Source organism: Humulus lupulus, chromosome 2 (genome assembly GCF_963169125.1).
Source record: "Humulus lupulus chromosome 2, drHumLupu1.1, whole genome shotgun sequence".
NCBI lineage: Eukaryota > Viridiplantae > Streptophyta > Magnoliopsida > Rosales > Cannabaceae > Humulus > Humulus lupulus.
Genome location: NC_084794.1, coordinates 254,742,928 through 254,763,786, shown reverse-complemented (window position 1 = coordinate 254,763,786; position 20,859 = coordinate 254,742,928). Strand labels below are relative to the sequence as shown.

Sequence of the window (20,859 nt, the reverse complement as noted above, 5' to 3'; positions counted from 1 at the left end):
GGTGGGTACAGCTACATAAGTGGGCTCCTGCTTCTTCACACCCTTCTTGAACTGTAAAGCTGATAGAAGCTTCACACCAGGGGGTGGTTTCACCTTTGCAGGCACCATTGAAGGAGTCTCTACCATTATGAGTAAGCTTCCAGTGGCAGGAATTGGAATGGCACCTTTCTCGGTTAGAAAGTCCATTCCCAAAACTACATCGAAGTCGTCCATATGGACGACCACCAAGTCAATCTGCCCCTCCCACATGTCGATTCTCACTTTTACCCCTTTAGCCATGCCAGTTGTGGCCAAGGCCTTGGAGTTGACCGCTTTCATGTGGCCTGCATCTTTCTCCAGCTTCAGTCCCAGTCGCTTTGCTTCAAGTTCATAAATGAACTTGTGGGTGGCGCCAGTATCAATCATCACGCTTTTGGCGGGCTTGTCATTGATAGTGGCATCCACGAACATTAGCCCCTTCCCCAGGGTCTTCTTCCCTTTCTCGCCATGTTTCTTGAGAGCATTCAACAGGCGAACAGCGCCCATGTGCACGTACTCTTCGTCTTCCTCTTCTCCTTCGCCCTGTTGTTCTTGGCCAATGAAGGCATTCAGCTTGCCCCTGTAAGGGCAAACTGCCGACTTATGTGGGCCTTTTCAAAGCCAACAAGCTAGCGACTTCCTCCCTGCAGCAACATCTGTCCCACTGGAAGAATTGGACTCAGCTATCCTCTTCTCTCCACCACTCTTGCCCTGCCAGGACTTCCCAGACTTCTTACTCCCAGCGCTACTTGAGCTGGTTAAAGGAGTAGCCCTTTTCGGCAGGCTGCTCTCCGGAGTGTAATCTGTTAAGCGTTCGGCAGCATCTTGAGCGGTGGCAAGATCAGACACACGCTGTCTTTGAAGTTCTTATTTGGCCCACGGTTCCAATCCCTCGAGGAAGAAGAAGAGCCTGTCTACTTCGAACATGTCCTTTATATCGAGCATCAGTCCCGAAAATCTCTTTACATATTCTCGGACTGTCCCGACTTGTTTGAGCTCTCTTAACTGGCGAAGAGCTATGTAAGCAACATTTTCTGGCAGAAATTGCGTCTTTAATTCTCTCTTCAGGTCTGCCCAAGATGTGATGGTGCACCTGCCATTCTCTATGTCATCATACGTGGTCCTCCACCACACCTTGGCATCCCCAAACAAATACATGATAGCCATGGCGATCTTTCCTTCTTCCGAATCAGCCCGCACGGCTCTAAAATAATGTTCCATGTCGAAGAGGAAATTCTCCAAATCCTTTGCATGTCTGGCCCCGTTATAGGGCCTCAGCTCGGGTACTTTAGCTCGGCCATACTCCATACCTATCGGCCCTGTTGCAGGGGCATTCCCAACCGCTCGCATGGTCAGGTTTACCTTGGCAGATAGCTTAGCCATTTCTTCTCTGAGCATGCCAACTGCCTCCCTGCAGTCTTCCGTAGTGTCATTTATGGAAACTTCTTATTCCTTCAGCATGTGCTCCACTGCCGCGATGCGCTCTTCCCACCGAGGGGGAACCGAAATACTTGTTGGAGTGTTTCTTTTCTCCAACGCGATTATTCTGGATAGGAGAACATCATTCTCCTTTTCCAGCGCAGCTATGCGATTGTTTGCATCAGACGATCCCGAGTCATGACTCGCAGAGGAAAGATCCCTGACCCTTTCGTCCAGGCCATCTAGTTCCCCTAACCGCTTCTCAAGAGCTTCGATCCTCTGAGTGTTGCTCACCATAGTGTGTTTTACCAAGCGCTTTCTAACTTGGCTCTGATACCAACTGTCACGGGCCGGCTATTTGGGTACTCCAACTAGACGGAACGTGCGGTACTTGCAGACTCTTCAAGCTAGCAAGTCAGCCTACAACACACACCTACAGGCAAACAAACTCAGCATTTAACCACATACACATCTCGGACATGCAACGGGCAATAATGAAGTATGAGCAAGCACAAAGCAAGTCATTCCTAGGAACGTCCACACAACACAAAGCACACAACAAGGCAAGTGGCACGCAATGGCCCAACGAAGATAACAAACAAGTAACACATAAGCAACAAGGAAGCACACAGGGGCAAGTATGGATAAATGTTATTTTATTAATATATATAGCCTTGATAGGACAAGGGAGTACACAGTTTTGGCCCATATCTGCTGATGGCCATGGTGCTTCCCTAAGTCACCAGGTCACCTCCCCCTAAGGAGCCTTCTAGGGAAATAAAGTCTTCCTAGGAACATATATGATTTTTGTCTGAAAGACATATGCAATATTACAAAACTGTCACTACCCTATCCCATGAGATTGCTTAGTGTAAGACTTGACTTATAATCAAGCACCAAAGCATGCTCACTTACAAAATGGCCCCATGTGGGTGTGCCAAAGAAGCAGCACGCCACACAATGCTCCCTCAAAATTGGAGATAAATTTCTATATTGTTTTTTAATTATTATTCTTAGTTTTTTAGAAAATTATATATTTGGCCCCTCCTTCAATATTTTTTTTATACTTTGCTCCCCTCGAAAAAAGTTTATGCCTTTGTGCCTGATGCTAAATCACCCGGTCCTCACCCCATTACAGACGGGTCCCGTGGGATTTCCTTGCTGTGTACCCTTTTATTGACTAAAGATATTTTTATTATCAAATTTTTTTTAATTGGTAAATAAGTACTATGACCAAATATTGTTGATTCTATCACAAATACTGTTTATAGTTTTATGAAGAGTCGTGAATAATTAAATATTAATTAATTCTAATCTACTCTTGGTCGGCTAGCTATAAGACAATATGTATGTCACCATCTGCCAAATATATACATGGACCAACTTTTTTTTGTCAAGATATACATCAACTAGTAATAATTCGTAAGACAATGTTTTCTTCAATAAATCTAATTGGCGACTTCACTATTAAGCATTTATTCTTGCACCTTTAATGGAGTTAAATAAGGCCACCTTTGAAGACCATATCTACCTAACACCAATATATTTGACATAAAATAAATATACATAAATACACACATTCTCAACCATACATAGGGTTTATCCACTTAAAAATTGTGCAATAAATGTATTTGGTTAACACTCAGAAAACAACTTATTCAAAAATTTATTCAGAAGTTATAGCTAAAAGTTAAAGTTGGCACAACCTAACTTTTAACATTTTTAAAAGCTATTTTTTGAAAAAATTCTACTATAAATATGTTTTCCATTTAAATATATAGGACAATTCTTCTATAGGGGCTTCACTTTAAGCCCTATCGATGGGGCTCTCAGTGTTTCTCGACCCGTGAACAGTTTTCGGAGCGATTTTTTTATGACCGTGTAAATTGTAGCTATTTAGAGCATCCTGCAAATTTTCAGAAAATTCTGAATAGTTTACAGTACCGAAAACTAGTTCAAACATATTGTTTTCCACACTCATAAAAAAATTAGTCATGCGTGCAACTACATATATGAACTTAGTTTTCGGTACTGTAAACTATTTAGAATTTTTTGAAAATTTGCAAGATGTTCTAAATAGCTACAATATACACGATAATAAAAAAAATCGCGCTGAAAACTGTTCACGGGTCGAGAACACTGAGAGCCCCACCGATAGAGCTTAAAGTGAAGCTCCTATAGGAGAATTCCCCTAAATATATATACTTATTTATTATATATTAACCCAAATTAAAATATTGAAAATAAATTAATATGATAATAGCATAAACAATATTTGAATCTTAAATAATTTTATTTTGTTCTAAAAATATTTTTATATTTATTAGATATTTTAAAACATTTTTATGTTGGTAATTTTATATTAACAAGCCACACTAATATAAAGATTTAAAAAAAATGTTTAATATAGAAATTATAATACACTATAATATTATTTTTGTATCTTATAATATTTTTAAATTATAATTTATCAAACCCATATTAATTTCATGCTTTAGCAAAAAATAATTAGAAATATAAAAAGTGAGAGTTTTGCACAACTTAATTTTTACATATTTGTGATTATATCATGACTAGATTATTATATTACGATTATTATAATTAGAATTTTCACTAAAGTGACTAGTTATAATATATATATATACAATTATATACTTGTGTATTATATAAGGTAAATTTCATTTTTGGCAAAATATATTTGACAAAATACTTTTTTGATTTATTTATTGTAATCTCGGCATTCAATTGAAGATTATTTCATTTTTATTCTGTTCACATTTATATTCTGATCATATAAAAAGATGATTATATCAATCTATTTTATTTATAGAAGGTTTGACAATATACTTAGCTTTTAACATATGAATCAAATAATAAATACTGATTTATTTTATATCTGGCTGATTTCATTTGACAATCTGATTCTTATGACCAGATTTCAACAGATAGGATCATATTAATCCTTATTAAAACCGAAAATAGGATCTTGCAATGTCAGCTTAGATACGAACTGATCTGTAGCTATAGACAGTCTGTCGGTTTCCTCACATCTCTAATTATTTAATATAATTGATTGATTATTTAAGGAAACATTTCCTAGTGAGCTATGTGTGTTCAGACCTAGTAAATGTTATCTTATGTGAGTATATTTGTGTATAAATACTTACCATAATAGCCTTGTCTAGATTAACTCTTTTTGGTCTATTTTTTATGTATACATCTTTAGAAAAAGAGTGTTTATTTTGTAGAGGTTAGTAGTTCGACTATACATTTGTTATTTTGTGTCTTTGTATGTGTTTTGTGTATTGAAACAATTCAACAAAGAGAAAAACAAGAGCAAACCTTCGGGAGAAGGTTCATCTTAGTCTTGCCTCAGGACGAAGCAAGCACTCTCAAGCAAATTGAAGGGAGTTCGAGTTCTTGAAGTTTCAGCAAGGTTCATCCATCAAGTGGAAAATACATCAAGCTTGCGGCATAAAATTAGAGGGAGTCTAATATTTGCTTAAGTCAAATACTTTGTATTTTTGAGAAACTTTATTAATGTATCTTATCTCGGGGCGTGGCCCCGTGGACTAGTAACACCACATAAAAAACCTGTGTTTTTATTTTTCTGTTTTATCCTTTTGTTGTGTATTTGTAGTTACAAAATTTCTGTCTGTAACTACAGAATATCTGTTCCAGTACTAATATTTTATTCCGCATTTAATTAATTAATTTAATTTAATATAAAGTTTGTAATATTAAAATACTGAATTTCATATAATATAACCTTTTTTTTTTTTGATGATCACTTTAATAGTGTCTTCTCAAAAGTATATTTTAATTTTAACATATATTTAAATAGATACAATGTAATTTATTTAGTATGTGTAATTTATTTTAATAAAAAAATATATCATTATTGTAGCACTTCAATTATAGAGTTTACGCAATAGCTTTTCAGACTCATTAAACTGCCCATACATTTATAGATTTCTTTTGAATTGGTACTACCAAATACATCTCTAATGGCTTCCACTGTTACCTCTAATAAAGAAATAGTCACAGAGATCCTTCCATTCGTTAGGGTCTACAAAGACGGCACCGTAGAACGCCTGACTGAATCTCCGTTCGTGCCACCGTCGCCTTACAATCAACACGACCCAGAGACCGGAGTTCCAGTCTCCTCGAAGGACATTTTAATCTCTCGCGAACCCACCATTGGAGCTCGCTTGTTCCTCCCAAACCTCCCTCCAAACCACAACCAAACTACGAAGGAGAAGCTCCCCATCTTGGTCTACTTTCACGGCGGAGGCTTCTTCTTCGAGTCAGCCTTCTCCGCTGACCACCACCAGTTTCTCAACAGCTTAGTCTCTGAAGCCAAAGTCATCGCTGTCTCGGTCGAGTACCGGCTAGCACCAGAACACCATCTTCCAATCGCCTATGAAGATTGCTGGATTGCCCTCCAAAGAGTGGCTTCTCTTTCGTCTACACAACATAAGAATAATGATATCTTTGAGGAGCCTTGGTTGACTGATCATGGCGACTTTGGACGCATTTTTCTTGGAGGGGACAGTGCGGGAGCTAATATTGCTCATAACATTGCTATGAGAGTTGGCAAAGAAGGGTTGCAAAATGGGGTGAAGGTGTTAGGAGCTTTTCTTACTCATCCTCTCTTCTGGGGTAGCTCCGAAGAAGACCGAGATGAGAAGACGATGAGTTTGATTAATGTGGTTTGGAACTTTGTGTACCCTTCTGCACCGTGTGGTATAGATAATCCGATGATGAATCCGGAGGGACCGGAATCGCCGAGCTTGGCCGGAATAGGGTGTTCGAGGCTGCTTGTTAGTGTGGCTGAGAAAGATGTTCTGAGAGAAAGAGGGATAAGATATTATGAGGCTGTGAGAGAGAGTGGATGGAATGGAGAGATTGAGCTGGTTGATGTTGAGGGTGAAGATCATGCGTTTCAGATTTTGCATGGGGATACTTACAACTCCAAGAATCTCGTCAAACGTTTGGCTCGGTTTCTACTCAAATGAATCGATCCTATAATAGTAAGTAAAAAAATAATATGTATACATATGTGTGTATTATCATGAACCAAGTCATGGTGGAATTTTCAGACTTAAAAGGACATTAACAGAGTTAATGACCCATGTCCACCACTCAGATAATTTGCTCGATCATTATTGACAGCCGATGAATAAACTTTAAGAAAAAATAAATAAACATGTTTTACTTACAACCCAAACTACAATAGTGTTGGATAATGAACTTTATGGTTTAAGGAAATATGTAATTTATCTTTACTTGTAGATTTAAATTAGATATATTTACGGAAAAAATTGTAAAAGTTGCACTTCAATAGTTAAGTATTTTATTATATTTGTTTTACAGCAAAATCATCTTACATCAATAATGGACTACAAAAATCCAAAATGGTTCAAATTTCACAACATATATTATTCCAAATTTCCTTTCTCATTTTGGTGATGAACTACGATGTCCCATCATATTTGTGGACAATTTTTTTTATAACTTTTAATATTAATATTTGTTGATGACGTTTTTCCTTAACCAAAAAATTAATAGAGCAATTAAGCTTATTTCAAAGATTAAGAAAAAAAGAAAACGAACTTAGATTTTTTACGTAGTTTAGTAGTTAAAATCTACTTATACAGGGTTGTCTCAAGCTTACGAGAGGCCTAGGGCCAAACTTTAAAATGAGACTTTTTATTATAAGAAAAAAACATATAAGTTTTTAAACATAAATATATCATTAAACATATTTAAAAAAAAATTAAATGTCATATATTCTAAATATAATTACAACAAAAACAACATAAAAAAAAGCAATATTTAAATGTGTAGATTCATTCGTCCAACAAGCTTTTCTTTTCTAAATTTTTAACAATTTACAATCTTGAAGCCATAAAAACTAATCAGAACATCAATATAAACACAATGATTAAAATAGAAGAGATAACAACAAATGACTAATTTTAAAATGTATTCCTCGAAGAATGCCCCTCCAAACCAGATGGATGTCGTTCTTCCATCTCTTCTCCTCTTGCAAAGTCCCTTGTTGAGGAGATCTCTTCCTCGAAGAATGACCTTCCAAAGAGCGGAGTCAGAGGCATTGGGATGGATGTTGAGGAAGTTACCTCTCTTTAGATACTTTACAGTTACCAGCTTATGCCAGAGCCCTTGTTTTCTAGTGATGAGCATCCAACCTCTCTTGGCCATGAAAGCTTCATTCAACTTGGAAGTAGGCCTGAATCCCAGACCACCTAATAATGACTTAGGATTGCACAGTCTTTCCCAAGCCATTGTGTGCCACGTCTTCCTATCTTCCCAATCTCCCCACCAAAAGGATCTCATCATTTTGTCAACTTTATCAGCCGTGGTCCTAGGAAAGGGGCCAGCAGCTACCGCGTACGAGACAATGGATGAGCCAACTGTTTGGACAAGCGTTGCCCTTCCCGTTTTGGATAAGAGTTTGGCCTTCCACCCTTGAATTCTGGAGGCCACTTTGTCGAGGATATACGAAAAGTCTCTTGTCTCGACCTGTGAGCAGATCAAGGATAAGCCCAAATGTTTCACATCGCTTTTCATTCAGTTCATTCGAAGGTAATCAGCCAGCTTGATAGCATTAGACCCATTAACTTTGTTGGAAAAATGGAACTCTAACTTGTTCATGTTTATCTTCTCCCCTAACCAATCACAATATTTATTGAGGCAGTCCATTAGACCCTTAGCCTCCCTTTGTGTAGCCTTACCAAATAGGATGATGTCATCTGCGAAGACCAAGTGGGAAATGGCAGGAGCCTCCCTCGCTACTTTGATTCCTTTCAACATCCCCTGATTCTCACTGATAGAGAGTAAGCGAGATAAAACATCTGCAACAATGATAAACAGAGCAAGTGATAGAGTGTCCCCCTGCCTAAGACATCTAGTTGGATGGAAGGATGCAAAAGAGGCGCCGTTGAGTAAAAGAGGCATCCGAGAAGTGGTTACACATTGCATTATCTAGGTGAGGAAAGTTGTATTGAATACGAGGCATTGAAGTACCACTCCCAGGAAGCCCCAATCCAGTCTATCATATGCCTTTTCCATATCGATTTTTAGGAGCATAAAACCTTGTTTCCCTTGACTCTTGTTCATTGTGTGGATAACCTCGTTTACAATCATCGTGTTGTCTTGGATCACTCCCCCTTTGACGAATACAAATTGCAATTGAGAGACAATGTCCGGGAGGATAGGTCTTAGTCCGTTGGCCAGTATCTTAGATATGATCTTATACGCCACGTTGCAAAGAGCTATCGCTCTGAGCTCAATAGCAGAGGAAGCATTCTCTTTCTTCAGAATGAGCACTAAGTTTGCTATGTTCAGGAACGGCGGCATGAGTGACTCTTCAAAGAAAGACTTCACCATCTTCAAAACACCGTTCCTGACCACTTTCCAATGATGACGATAGAAAGAACCCAGAAGTCCATCTGGGCCCGGAGCCTTATCCGGGTTGATTTGTTCTAGCACTGCCTTTATTTCCTCTTCATCGGGTATACTAGCAAGAATCTCATTTTGCTCTTCCGTAATGATGTTTTGTAGTACCCCTTCCAAGCCAGGGGAAAGGCTGTCGAATGGGCTAGTAAATCTTTGAATTTATCCATGAGACACTTTCCAATATGGTCTCTATCATATAACCATTCTCATGTCTCATTTCTTAGAGCTTGAATATTATTCCTTGTTTTGTGAATGATGGTGGAGGCATGAAAAAACTTGGTGCTTCAGTCTCCCTCCCTAAGCCAACTCACCCTTGATTTCTGTTTCGGTGAATTTCCTCTCTTTGGAGTGCCTCATTTAGCTTCCTTCTAGCAGTACATTCCTTGTCATAGTCATTTGCTTGGGATGTATCCGCCTTGGTTAATTTCTCCTTCGCTAGAGAAATCTTAACTTGAAGAGCTTTAAAGTGTAATTGGTTCCACTTTGCTAGAGCTATTTTTGTTTCCTCCTGCTTTCTCCTAAAGTTGTTCATTGGGTTGGTATGATGGCAGTAATCCCAAGATCTCTTAACTACTTATACACAATTTGGGTCCCAAATCCACATTTTTTCATACCAAAATAACTTCTTTTGACAGAGACAATCCCCCAACGTGTCTAGCAATAACAAGTTGTGATCCAAAGTAGCGGTTGAGAGCATGAGCACAATTGCTCTAGCAATAACAGGTTTTGACAACAATGGCACCAGTTTCAGTTCAACCAAAGGGTGGAAACATATGGGAATTATTGTATGAAAGATTCTAGAAGCATTATCCTCCAGTTTTCGAAGGAGGCTTGGATCCGTTCAGACCTGAATAGTGGATGGCCATGATTAGCTCCATCATTTACTATATGGGAGTGGTAGGCAATGATAGAGTGGCTTGCACCATATATATGCTGTGGGAGGATGCCCGAACATGGTGGGAAGTGGTATCCCAGACCCGGAATGTTGTCATGATGGGTTAGGAGAAATTCAGACAATTGTTCAACGAGAGGTACTACTATGACACAGTTCGAATTACGAAGACCAATGAGTTTATGAACTTGGTTCAAGGTAGTAAGACAGTGGAAGAGTATGTCAATGAATTTGATGGGTGGGCCAAATTCGCTTTTGATTTGGTACCAACGGATGTAGCCCGGAAGGAACGTTTCATTCAAGGGTTGAACTCTGGGGTACCCCAAAGAGTTAGGATCTCTCCAGTACATGAGATTTCTACCTACGCTCAGGCGGTAGGGAGGGCCCTTTCTATAGAGAACGCAGGAGATGAGATATGGAGTGAGAGTGTTGTAGGGCATGAAGCTCAGACAATGGTACCCCCATGTGCGGGATCAAGTAGGGGTAGAGGCCCTAGTAATCAGAAAAGAAAGTCCCCTGGCAGTTCTACTACTCGCGGTCCTGACAAGAGGGGTCATAGTATTCAGGATAGCCGCCAGGGCGTCACCGAGGTCTGGAGAAGCTATCCAGTATGTACCAGATGCAGGAGATGCCATCTGGGAGAATGCTGAGCAAAGGCATGTTTTCCATGTGGAATGGTTAGGCACTTCAAGAAGGATTGCTCGAGATCAAAGAAGGGAGAACCAAGGAGTGAAGATGGATCGATCCCAACGCGAGTGTCCGTCTCGACACAGTCAGATCCTGAGGCTGCTTCCTCGGAGGCGGTAGTTCAGCTTTCTAGTTCTCGTTCTTTTATAGTATGCTGAATGAGTCTAGTACTACGTATCTCTTAGAGGAGACATAGATATGTGGCACATGCTATATGATTGTTACGTTAAGAGGCTTGAGATTTTAGCGTCTGCTGGGGGAAATTGGTAATTTCCAAGAGATGGGTTAGAGTATTACTAGTAGAAAGTTAGCAGTAATAATTGATTGAGCTGGTTATATGAGAATTTTGGTATGATCCTGAGTATGGATTAGTTTGCCAAATAAGGGACAACCATGGACTGTAAGAAAGGATGGTGACTTTTGAGTTTGAAAGGATATGACCCAGTTGCATTTACAGGATGTCTATCTATTGTGGTAGGTACCACTAAGGTTATATCAGTTAGACCAGATGAAAATTGGATCGGCCAGTGAGGTTTCATATGGGTTTATAAGGATTCGCTGGGATCGTTATCTCATCAAGGAATTGAGTGTGCTATGGGATTAAGGCAGGGATAGAACCGACATCAGAGACATCATGAAGAATGGCACTAGCTGAGCAGAAAGAATTAAAGGTTCAGTTGAAGGGGTTATTTGACTTGACGGTTGATCAGACAGAGCATCTTATCATGGAACATGTCAACACCATTTGTTAAGAAGAAGGCCAAGTCTGGGAGAATGCGTACCGCATATGGATAGCCAAATAAAGTAATTGCCAGGAATAGGTGTCCATTGCCAAGGATGGATGATTTATTTGTCTAGTTGTAGGGTAGGACATTGCTCTCAATAATTGACCCTTGATCTGGTTATTACCAGCTGAGGATCAAGAAAAGAGACATTTCAAGAATTACCTCTCGCACCAATTATGATATGATGGGTTTTTAGTGAAGGCTCTTGAACTGACCAATGCTCCAACGGCCCACGTAAATTCAATAAGTAGAGTACATGGATGATTTGGACAAGTCATATCTAGATCGATCGAGAATGTTTTGGACTACTTCAGGTTAGAAACAGAGCACAAGTAACATTTTTGCTAATACTACCGAGGCTAAGGAAGCGGGGAGTACAGGTAAGGTTCCAGAAGAGATAGGTTTCGATTTCTCCAGATGATACTCAAGGTCACATTATGGGAAGTGATGTGATTGAGTATGATTTAATTAAGATAGAAACAATAAATAATTAGATAAAAGAACGTTTTAGAGGTTAGAAGCACTGTGGAACCGGTAAGACACATTGGCTTTTACTTGAAGCATCTTCGAGGATTGTCATACCCTTGACTGAAGTAACATAAGAACCTAAAGTTTGTCTGAATGGATAGTCGCGTACGGGAATTTTAGAAGTTTAATTAAAGGTTAATTAGCACGCCATGATGTTAGAATATACTGGTGATGGATTGATACAGGGGGACGGTACGGTGGACACTTTCCTTGCTTAAAATGAAGAGTTAATAGTGCGGTGCGTCAAGGACTAGGATGCGCTCGTCTGTAGACTGAAAAGGTGATTGTTCATGCTTCAAGATGGATAAAGGAATAAGAACAAAGATGCTTTACAGGGAACCTAGAGTTGATAGTAATGTCGGATAGCCACGGTTAGGTTAAGGTGACAACACTTATGGAAAAGAAGTACGCACACTAGCATGAAAGTTAAAGCGTTTTTTCAATCAAAGGGGGTTGACCATGAGACAAAGGCACTAGGGGGAACTAGTGAAGGACTCACATTGAAACCCTTTATTGCTTAGAGAAAACCAACGTGGAGGTGGACATCTTGAGTTAGAAAGGTCTGTGCCAGTGGTATGATTCACGATGGATTACAGTAAAGTCATAGGAGGTAATGACCTGGATAACTATAGAACTTATGATTGATAATTGGCAGATATACCTCTACGAACAATGAAATATAGAAAGAAAATCTTGTAGAAATGGCTAAGAATCCTACCATTTTAGCATGGATAGGTTAAGATATGAGGATCAGACGAGTGATCTGATGGATGATAGCATCGAGATGGGGTTTCTGGATGAGTTTTATACTACCCCTTATAATTGTTGTACCCAGAAAGTTTGAATGGGTGTTAAGACCTAAAATTTGTGTACCAAGAGGCGCACTGCCTAACCTTTTAGCAAGTGAACGAAGATAATCAGAAGCCAGAAAGGCTATTGCGACTCTAAGGCATCCTAGAGTTAGTATAGAGGGATATAGTTATTGTAACAACCCAAAAATGCTAATAGGGTTTAGTGCCTTGATTAGTGTGCCAGGAGGGCATAATTGGATATATGCGTCTTTAATTAGTTAAATACGTGACTATGTGGCATGCATGATTTATATGATTATGTGAATATATTATATGCATGTTTATGAGTATTAAATATGTATGTAGGCCTTTTACTACTTATAAGGGCATATTTGTAATTATGGCTCGTTAAGGGCATAAATGTGATTATATGTGATAAATGGCTGAGACCACATTATTATGTGGATATTTTTGTAGTATATGGCTTGAGGTGATCCTAGTGAGCGAATTAGCGGAATAGTCACAGCAGGGAATAATACCCGGCTCGTGGTGAGCTTAGGGGTATTTTGGGAACTTGGAATATAATTTGGGGTTTATTGAGTAATGAGTAAGTATTTGGTAATTATTTGGACATGTCAGGATTAATTGAGAATTGATAATATGACTTGAGGAATTAGCGAGATTTCGAGAAAATACCATTTTACCCTTGGAACAATTAAAGAAGATTGAGTTTTTAGAGGGTTCTTTCTGTCTTTTGGGATTATGTTTACCTTAGACACTTTAGGATTATACAAGAACTAATAGGAAACTAGAGGAACCCCTCAGCCTTCTCACTCTCTCAATCACGTTCACTCTCACTCCCTCTCTTAGGCTTGGAGCTAAGGAAATTTGAAGGAAAGAACTGAAGGATTTAGGCTGGTTGGAGCTGGGGAAAATCAAAGCTAAGGTCATACAAGAGTTCTGGGGAGACTAGGCTATCAATTAAGGTAAAAATCTACACTTTGATTACTGATTTCTGTTGGAATAATGTTGAGACTTAGAGCTTGCATGAACATGGTTATCAAATCTGTTTTTGGGTGTTTAAGGAGAGTAAAGAATTATTTATAGGCTACATATGATGTTTAGGCTATAAGGATGGGAATTCTGGGCTTCAATCTGAGTTTGGCTACTGATTTGGGGTATGAATTTGAGGTTAGGCTCAAGGAAAAATGCTGGAAAGGAAGGATTTTCTAGGTTTGGGGGCTTGGGCCACGACCCTGTTCTTCAGGCACCACGACCTGCGTGCTTGAAGAGGCTGGGGTTCCTCTGTATCGCCAGGCGCGTCGCGGCCCAGGGGTTGCTAGTCGCGACCCGTGTCCTCTAGTAGGGAGGGTTGGGTCTCTGTCTAAGGGGCAGGCCACGACCCTTAGGGGCAAATCGAGACCCTAAATGGAAAATAAAGAGCAACCAAGGTTTTAGGCTCGGGGATTCAAACCTAAGCGCTCAGGAAAAATTCTACTACCCGGTTTAGTAGAATTCAAGGTCCCAGAAACTAGTATTTGTTTTCAAAACATTTATTTGAATTAGAGATTGATAATTATCCATGGTTATTAATGACTAGGATTATCGTTAAGGCTCAGGACTGAGGATCGTGCATGGGACCACTCTTTATTTATCGCTCGGGATTCCAGGTAAGAATACTGCACCCATGTGGTTGTGAAAAGGACTGAGTTTCCCTGTAATTGAACATATGTATTCTGTGATTATATGGTTGTTATGTGTTATATGAAAGTACGGCCTAAGGGTGTCGGGGCTGATGATAAGCGTACTAAATGCAGCTCGGCCTAAGGGCGTCGACACCTGAACAATTGTATTACTGATTGAGATGTATGCTTGAAAATACATGTTTACCATTGTATAGCTTAATGCATGTACTCTGCTAAATAATTGAATTAATTGGATTAAAGTTGATTGAATGCTGCAACTGTTATATGTGTTTGTTGTTTATGGTTTTCTTGTCGGGCCTTGGCTCACGGGTGCTACGTGGTGCAAGTAAATGCAAAGGGAAACTGAACCAACCGTGAGTTGGAGAGCTCTGGGGGCGGGGTGTACATTGTCAGCTGCTCGACTACCACGGCCGAGGGAAAGTTACAAGAATAAAGCTCTAAATTGTGTTTTGCTGTTAGACTGGCTTTTGTTGTATCATCTTTTGAGAGTTGTATTTACCACATTGATATCGCCCAATAACTCCTAAGCGGTCGCAGTAGTAATCAGGCTATGTCGTATCCACAGAGAGGTAAAATACAAATAAAAAGAAAGATTAGTAAATTAGAAATAATGTAACTTTGAAAAAGAATATATATGTTTTTAATATTAAATAAACAAAATCGAGGAATTAGAATCAGAAAGAAAATATGGAAGGCATAAGTTTCATTCATGCAAACATATATATATTTTAATAAAATTGATTTATTCTACTCAACTATAATTCTACACCATTAGTTATAGTTGGAAAATATATATAATAAAGCTCACCTTAAAATATGTTCTTTAATTAAATTATACTAACTTCTAATTTTAAAAACTTATCATATTATATACCTTAGAGCGACAAAATATCAATGGCAGAATGCAGTAAAAAGTATATAATATAACAATTATCCTAAATTAAATTAAAAGCCTAAATTACATAAGAAGAGCATGACTAGACTTATGTAAAAGACACTAATAAATTTAGAATAAAAATTAGAAGAAAATAAATTTAATTGTAACAAAGATATAGAAATGAAGAACAAAATAAAGAATCAATATATTAAAAATATAATGTAAAACATGAACTTCATTCTAGCATTTCCACAAGAGAATTTAGCCTAAAATAGGCATTGTTTTCACTCAAAGAAATGTAAAAGAAAAATAGGAAAATTAAGAAATAAGTATTTTTCTCTCCAACAATACTCCCTACACTTCCTTCCACAATCTGATACGTTTTTACTCCATTTGGTCCTCTATTTATAGTGTAAATAGGACTCAAAAATGTGTAAATCGTGTACAAAAGAGTGGGAAAATGGCTACAAAAACTGATGGAAGTAGAGCAAATGGTGTTGGGTCGTGGGGGACAATGAGGCCACGTGGCAGAGGCTGATTGGCTCGGCAGCTGGCACGGCAGGAACATGGGGGACAGCCGCCAGGAGGTGGGACACGTGGCGTCTCTTGGTTGGCTCGTCAAGTGCGGCAGGCTGACAGGCGGCAGCGCGTCAGGCGGCTGTTAGGCAGCTCGGCTTGGCTCCGTGCGGCTCGGCTTCGGCGCGGCTCGGCTGGAGGCTGGAAGGACACGTGGCCTCAGCTGAAACTTGGGTTTGGGCTCCATTTTGGGCCTAGTCTTGTCAAAAATACCACTTTATCATCATTCTTTTCAATTATATTTCTTTCTTTCTTCTTTCTTTTTGTTTGTGTCAAAAGTACATTTTATTTCCTGAAAATTAAGCACAAATTAAATCAAAATTAATATTTTCAAATATAAAACATATGGAAATAAATCCATGAAAATATTAATTAAAACTCAATTAATTTTAAACTTTTAAGACTAATAAAATGATACTTTTGAACATTAATCACACATAAACCCTGTTTTTGGGATCTCATGTATCAAACATTTGTTTGAATGAAAATTTACCATTTATGATCAAAATCTTTTAGCCCTACCTTATTAGTTGACTTTAGAATCACATTTATGTTCAAACAACTTGATTAGCAAGTCTTGCACTATTTTTAAAATACACAGTTTAACAGTCTTGGTTATCCAGGGTGTTACATTTATGGATTGTAAGGGTAGATCACCTAAGATTGCAAGTGGGATGAGTGGATATGAGAAGTGGCGACTTGACATAATAGATTAGCACACTCTGGTTTGTGTGAGCGAGTTATCATAGGAATAAGTATATGCAAAGGGAGACTGTACATCTCCGTGGGACACCGAAGTCGATAATGTCAAATTGAGATCTTTTATTTCCCAAATCCTGAAAAGGGTCATAGAGGGCGATGAGTATAAGATTGGGATATAGAATTATTGGTTACCTTCAGACTGACTGACAACCTGAAGGAACAACTCAGACTCTAAGTATTTCAATTCAAATATGTAAATTTTTGGGACATTGAGGCAAGTACGGTCCCTGGATTGGATTGTCACGATGATGAATGACGGTCGATGGCTAGAGTGACTCTGAATAAGACATTGTGAGATAGGAAGTAAGAATTATTTATTATGGGGAAATGAGATGAAAGACAAGAAGTATTCTGGTTCAGAATTAGTTTGGAGGATCAATGAAGTTATTTAGGATTGTTAGAGAAGGAGTGTCTGCTTTATTGAAAAGACATAAGAGTTCGCAAATTTAAATATGGGAACGTGGAGTTCCAGGATTGGACCCTTAGTTCTTCTCCGAGTATTGTGGACTAAAAAGAATAAGATAGTTTGGGAAAGAAGGAGGAGTTTTCACTCTAGAATGACTAGACTTATGAGATCCTAGTAAGGATTAGGCCAGGGGCCTATAGATTATCCTTACCCCAGCATGGGTAGAGGCTCATAAGGTGTTACTGGTGCCAATGTCATAGAAAGAGGTGTCGAGTACTACCCCTGATTGGATGAAGCGACCCTGAAATTTCAGTGGAACTTATTGAGTAAGGAAAAGCCAGTGGAAATCCTAGATAAAAGAGATAAAGTCTTACATAATAAGATTATCACTCTAGTGAAGGTGTTACAAGAGATATCAAGGTAAAGGACTTGACTCTAAATTTATAGTTGAATTTGTGGGATTAGTATCCTGAGACGTTTGAATAAATTTCGAGGATGAAATTTTGATAAGGAGGGGATAGTTGTAACGTCCTGAATTTGCTATTAAGGCTGAGTGCCTTGATTACTGTGCCAGGAGGGCATAATCGAATTTATATGTAGAATTAATTGGATGTATGTGTGATTATGCGATATAAATGGTTTATATGGTAATGTGAATATTTATGCATGTTTATGTGTATTAAATATGCATGTGGGTCCGTTCTTGTAAATTTGGGCATAATTGTAATTTTTGACCCGTTGAGGGTATATTTGTATTATGTATGCGTTATGAGTGAGACCCCAGTGTTTTGGGGATATATTTGATACGTGTGATCCAAGGCGATTCTAGTGAGCGGATTAGCGGAATAGTCACAACGGAGTTAAATACTCGGCTCAAGGTGAGCCTAGGGGTATTTTTGTAATTTAGTACATTTACGGGGTCTATTGGGTAATGGAAATGTATTTGATGATTATTTGGGTATGTTGGTATTATTCGGGAATTTATAGGGCTACTAGAGGATTAGCGGGAAATGTGGTTTGAAGAGGATTTTGCCCTTGGGAGCATTAGGGAGTAAGTTTTGATCAAGGGACATTTTGGTCTTTTATGCCAAGGGATAGACTCAACCTTGGAGTAACTTAGCTACTTAGAGACTTTAGGAAACTTTCAGAACTAAGAAGAACAAAATAAACACTCAGTCATCTCTCTTTCTCTCTCTCTCTCTCTCTCTATTTTCGAATCTCTCCCTCTCCCTTGAGGCACTTTGGAGTTTCTTTGAGATTTTGAAGAAGAAATCTTGGAGTTGAGGGCTTGGAAGTGTTCTTAAAGCTAGTAACTAAAGGAGTACAGCTAGAGGTTCGAATTTGTCCAGCTAAGGTAAGATTTACTTACTTTGTTTTGCTGAATTTTTGATGAGTTAAGCATTTCTTGAGTATTTAGGTTTGTGATTGAGTTATGGATTGGAGTAGAGTAGCATAGCTCTTGCTTTATTTGTGTTGTCATAAGAGTATTACTGAGGTTTTGGGACTCAATTGTAGCTTGGGTTCTTGTTTAGGATGGATTTTGATAAGTTTGGCTCGGGGAAAATGCAGGGAAAATACTGGAAAATCTGGGTTTCGGATTCGAGCCGCGGGGCTGTTCTTTAAGTATCGTGGCCCGTGTACATGTTATGGCTTGGCAGTTCTCTGAAATCGCCTAAGCGCCATGGTGTTGATTGGGGTGCGCCACGGTCTGTGTCTCCCAGGAGAGAGAGAGAGCCCCGAGCTCTCTAACTTATAGTGTGTCGCGACCCCTAGGCCTGAGCTGCGACTCTAATTGAGAAAAATAGCCTAAACATTTTTTTAGCTCGAGAACTCAAACCTAAGGGATCGGGAAGGATTCTACTACCCGGTTTAGTAGAATTCTATGTCCTGGGAGCTAGTATATTATTCCAAAGCTTTTAATTGGTTTATGTTTTGATGGTTATTCGTTATTGCGTATTGACTAGGTTACACCGCTAAGGCTCGAGTTTAGGGATCGTGCTTGAGATCGCTTACTTTCAGCTCAGGACTCAAGGTAAGAAAACTGCACCTGGGTTGTGATCGGGGATCGAAAACCTGTTAATAAATATGAGTATGACTATGACTATATGTGAGAATATGCTATAACTGTATTTGAGAATATCCAGTAGTGTATTCTTGTATATGATGCATCTAATTGCGTGTTGTGCAATATATATGTAATTATATCTATTCTGAAGGTCGGCCTAAAGGCGCCGGGGTCGATAGCAAGCGTGCAGAACGCAGCCCAGCCTAAGTGTGTCGGGGTCGTCTATAAAACCAAAGGACTCGGCCTAAGGGCGCCGAGCCTAAACATTATACAAATAAACAAAAGTGATGATTGCACTTAACTAGCTATATTGATTGTTGATATTGGATTATGTGTTTGATTGAGTAGAGTATTACTGCTAAGCTTATTGGTTATATCATGTTGTTGATTGAGTTGATTGTTTTAAGTCTATTATTTATATACTATTGCTCATTTATACGTGTTGATTTAAGCTTTCTTGTTGAGCCTTGGCTCACGAGTGCTATGTGGTGCAGTTAAGGGAAAGGGAAAGCCGGACCAACCATGAGTTGGAGAGCTTCATGGGAGGTGTGTGTACATATGCAGCCTACTCGACCACCACAGTCAAGATAGCCTAGGAAGAACTAGGGTTGAACCTTATTTTGCCACTTAGGATGGCTAATTTGTATTCAATTTGTCTTTTATCAGCATGTAACAACTTTTTGGGATCCCGTGTATAAACTTAATATTTTAATGAAAAATAATTACTTCGTTGATCAAATTTTTTTAATACCTAACATTTATTTAGTCTTTAATTACACATTTATGTCCAAATGATTCGCTTTGCAAGTTAAGCACTATTTTAAACACACAGTGTAACAGTCTTGGCTTACCAGGGCGTTACTTTACCCTAATACAATTAAGTCCAACTCGGGTAAATGAGCCTTAACAATCGAATTTTCCACGGAGGAGGGCTAGGTTCAGTATGTTGTACCCACGACTTAGGCCCCCTAATCCACTTGAACCAAAAAGACAGGAATTTAAACCCTTGATTTTTTTTTAATTGTTATTCATTTAATTAGGTTCAATTTAATAATGCAAAGCAAATGGATCTTCACAAATGGGCTAACTCATAAGAGAGGAATTTAAACTGTACACTTTCAATTAAACCCAAAATATCTTAATATTTACTAAACAATATCATTCAAATAATAAAATAAAATAATTAACAAACTTTATTGAATATAAAAATTATTTACAAACTAGTAGAGTTAAAAATAATAATAATAAACTAATGATCATGCACTTATTTTTTTTTTCCTAATCTTCCACATTGAACCCCTCTTCTAACATGTCCTGAGCAAAGTCTTCATAATCATCTTGGGTGTAGATAAATCTTGAAGTGAAAGGAAAATTACTAAGAAATCCTTCCCTGAGATTATTTACTAATTGGTGTACTCTTTCACCCATCTCCCCGTTTGGTAAATTGATATCTTCAATAATTCTAAAATTTTGGGAGAACCTATCCAAGGATGGTTAGTGTTGGCTGATGTCGAGTGAGGGTTAAGCCTAAGGATTTTAATGAAGTTCAGTCGTGTGAACAAGAATCTCTAAAGGTAGCAAAGATGCCATAAGAACTTCACCTATGTGAAATTAGAGGTGGTGCAGCCTCTCATGGGAGTTGGAGTCCCCCCCCCCCCCCCCCCCCCCAAAAGTTAATGAAATGGATGAGCATATGGCCATATGAGTGCTAAGCAAGAAAAGTGGGAAAATTAATGGTCAAGTGGAGGTGTGTGTGTTGTTACTAGTTTTATCATTAAGGAGTCCTTGGTTCAATCTTTAAGACAAAAATGACTTCGATAAGGCTTTGTAATACTTTCACTAAGATAAAGTTCAAATCGAAAGAT

The 20,859-nt window shown here is 38.5% G+C and overlaps 2 protein-coding genes across 2 annotated transcripts; one reads left to right on the top strand and one right to left on the bottom strand.

Moving 5' to 3' along the window:
• Window positions 1-5,366: 5,366 nt before the first annotated feature.
• On the top strand, window positions 5,367-6,818 carry LOC133819225 (2-hydroxyisoflavanone dehydratase-like). The gene has a single exon (XM_062252416.1). The coding sequence runs from the start codon at window positions 5,445-5,447 to the stop codon at window positions 6,453-6,455; it is 1,011 nt and encodes a 336-aa protein (XP_062108400.1). The 5' UTR covers window positions 5,367-5,444; the 3' UTR covers window positions 6,456-6,818.
• A 1,213-nt stretch (window positions 6,819-8,031) lies between these two features.
• Window positions 8,032-9,451, bottom strand: LOC133815387 (uncharacterized). Its single transcript, XM_062248235.1, has 3 exons — window positions 9,231-9,451; window positions 8,556-9,070; window positions 8,032-8,315 (listed from the first exon to the last, which is right to left on the bottom strand). The coding sequence occupies exons 1-3, from the start codon at window positions 9,449-9,451 to the stop codon at window positions 8,032-8,034; spliced, it is 1,020 nt and encodes a 339-aa protein (XP_062104219.1).
• Between the last annotated feature and the right edge of the window lie 11,408 nt (window positions 9,452-20,859).

Coding starts and splice junctions, on each gene's coding strand:
- LOC133819225 (XM_062252416.1), top strand. CDS start 5,445: ATGGCTTCCACTGTTACCTCTAATAAAGAAATAGTCACAGAGATCCTT.
- LOC133815387 (XM_062248235.1), bottom strand. CDS start 9,451: ATGAACAACTTTAGGAGAAAGCAGGAGGAAACAAAAATAGCTCTAGCA. Junction 9,071..9,230: donor CACCGAAACAGAAATCAAGG/GTGAGTTGGCTT, acceptor ATAAATTCAAAG/ATTTACTAGCCCATTCGACA. Junction 8,316..8,555: donor CAAGAGTCAAGGGAAACAAG/GTTTTATGCTCC, acceptor TCATTGTTGCAG/ATGTTTTATCTCGCTTACTC.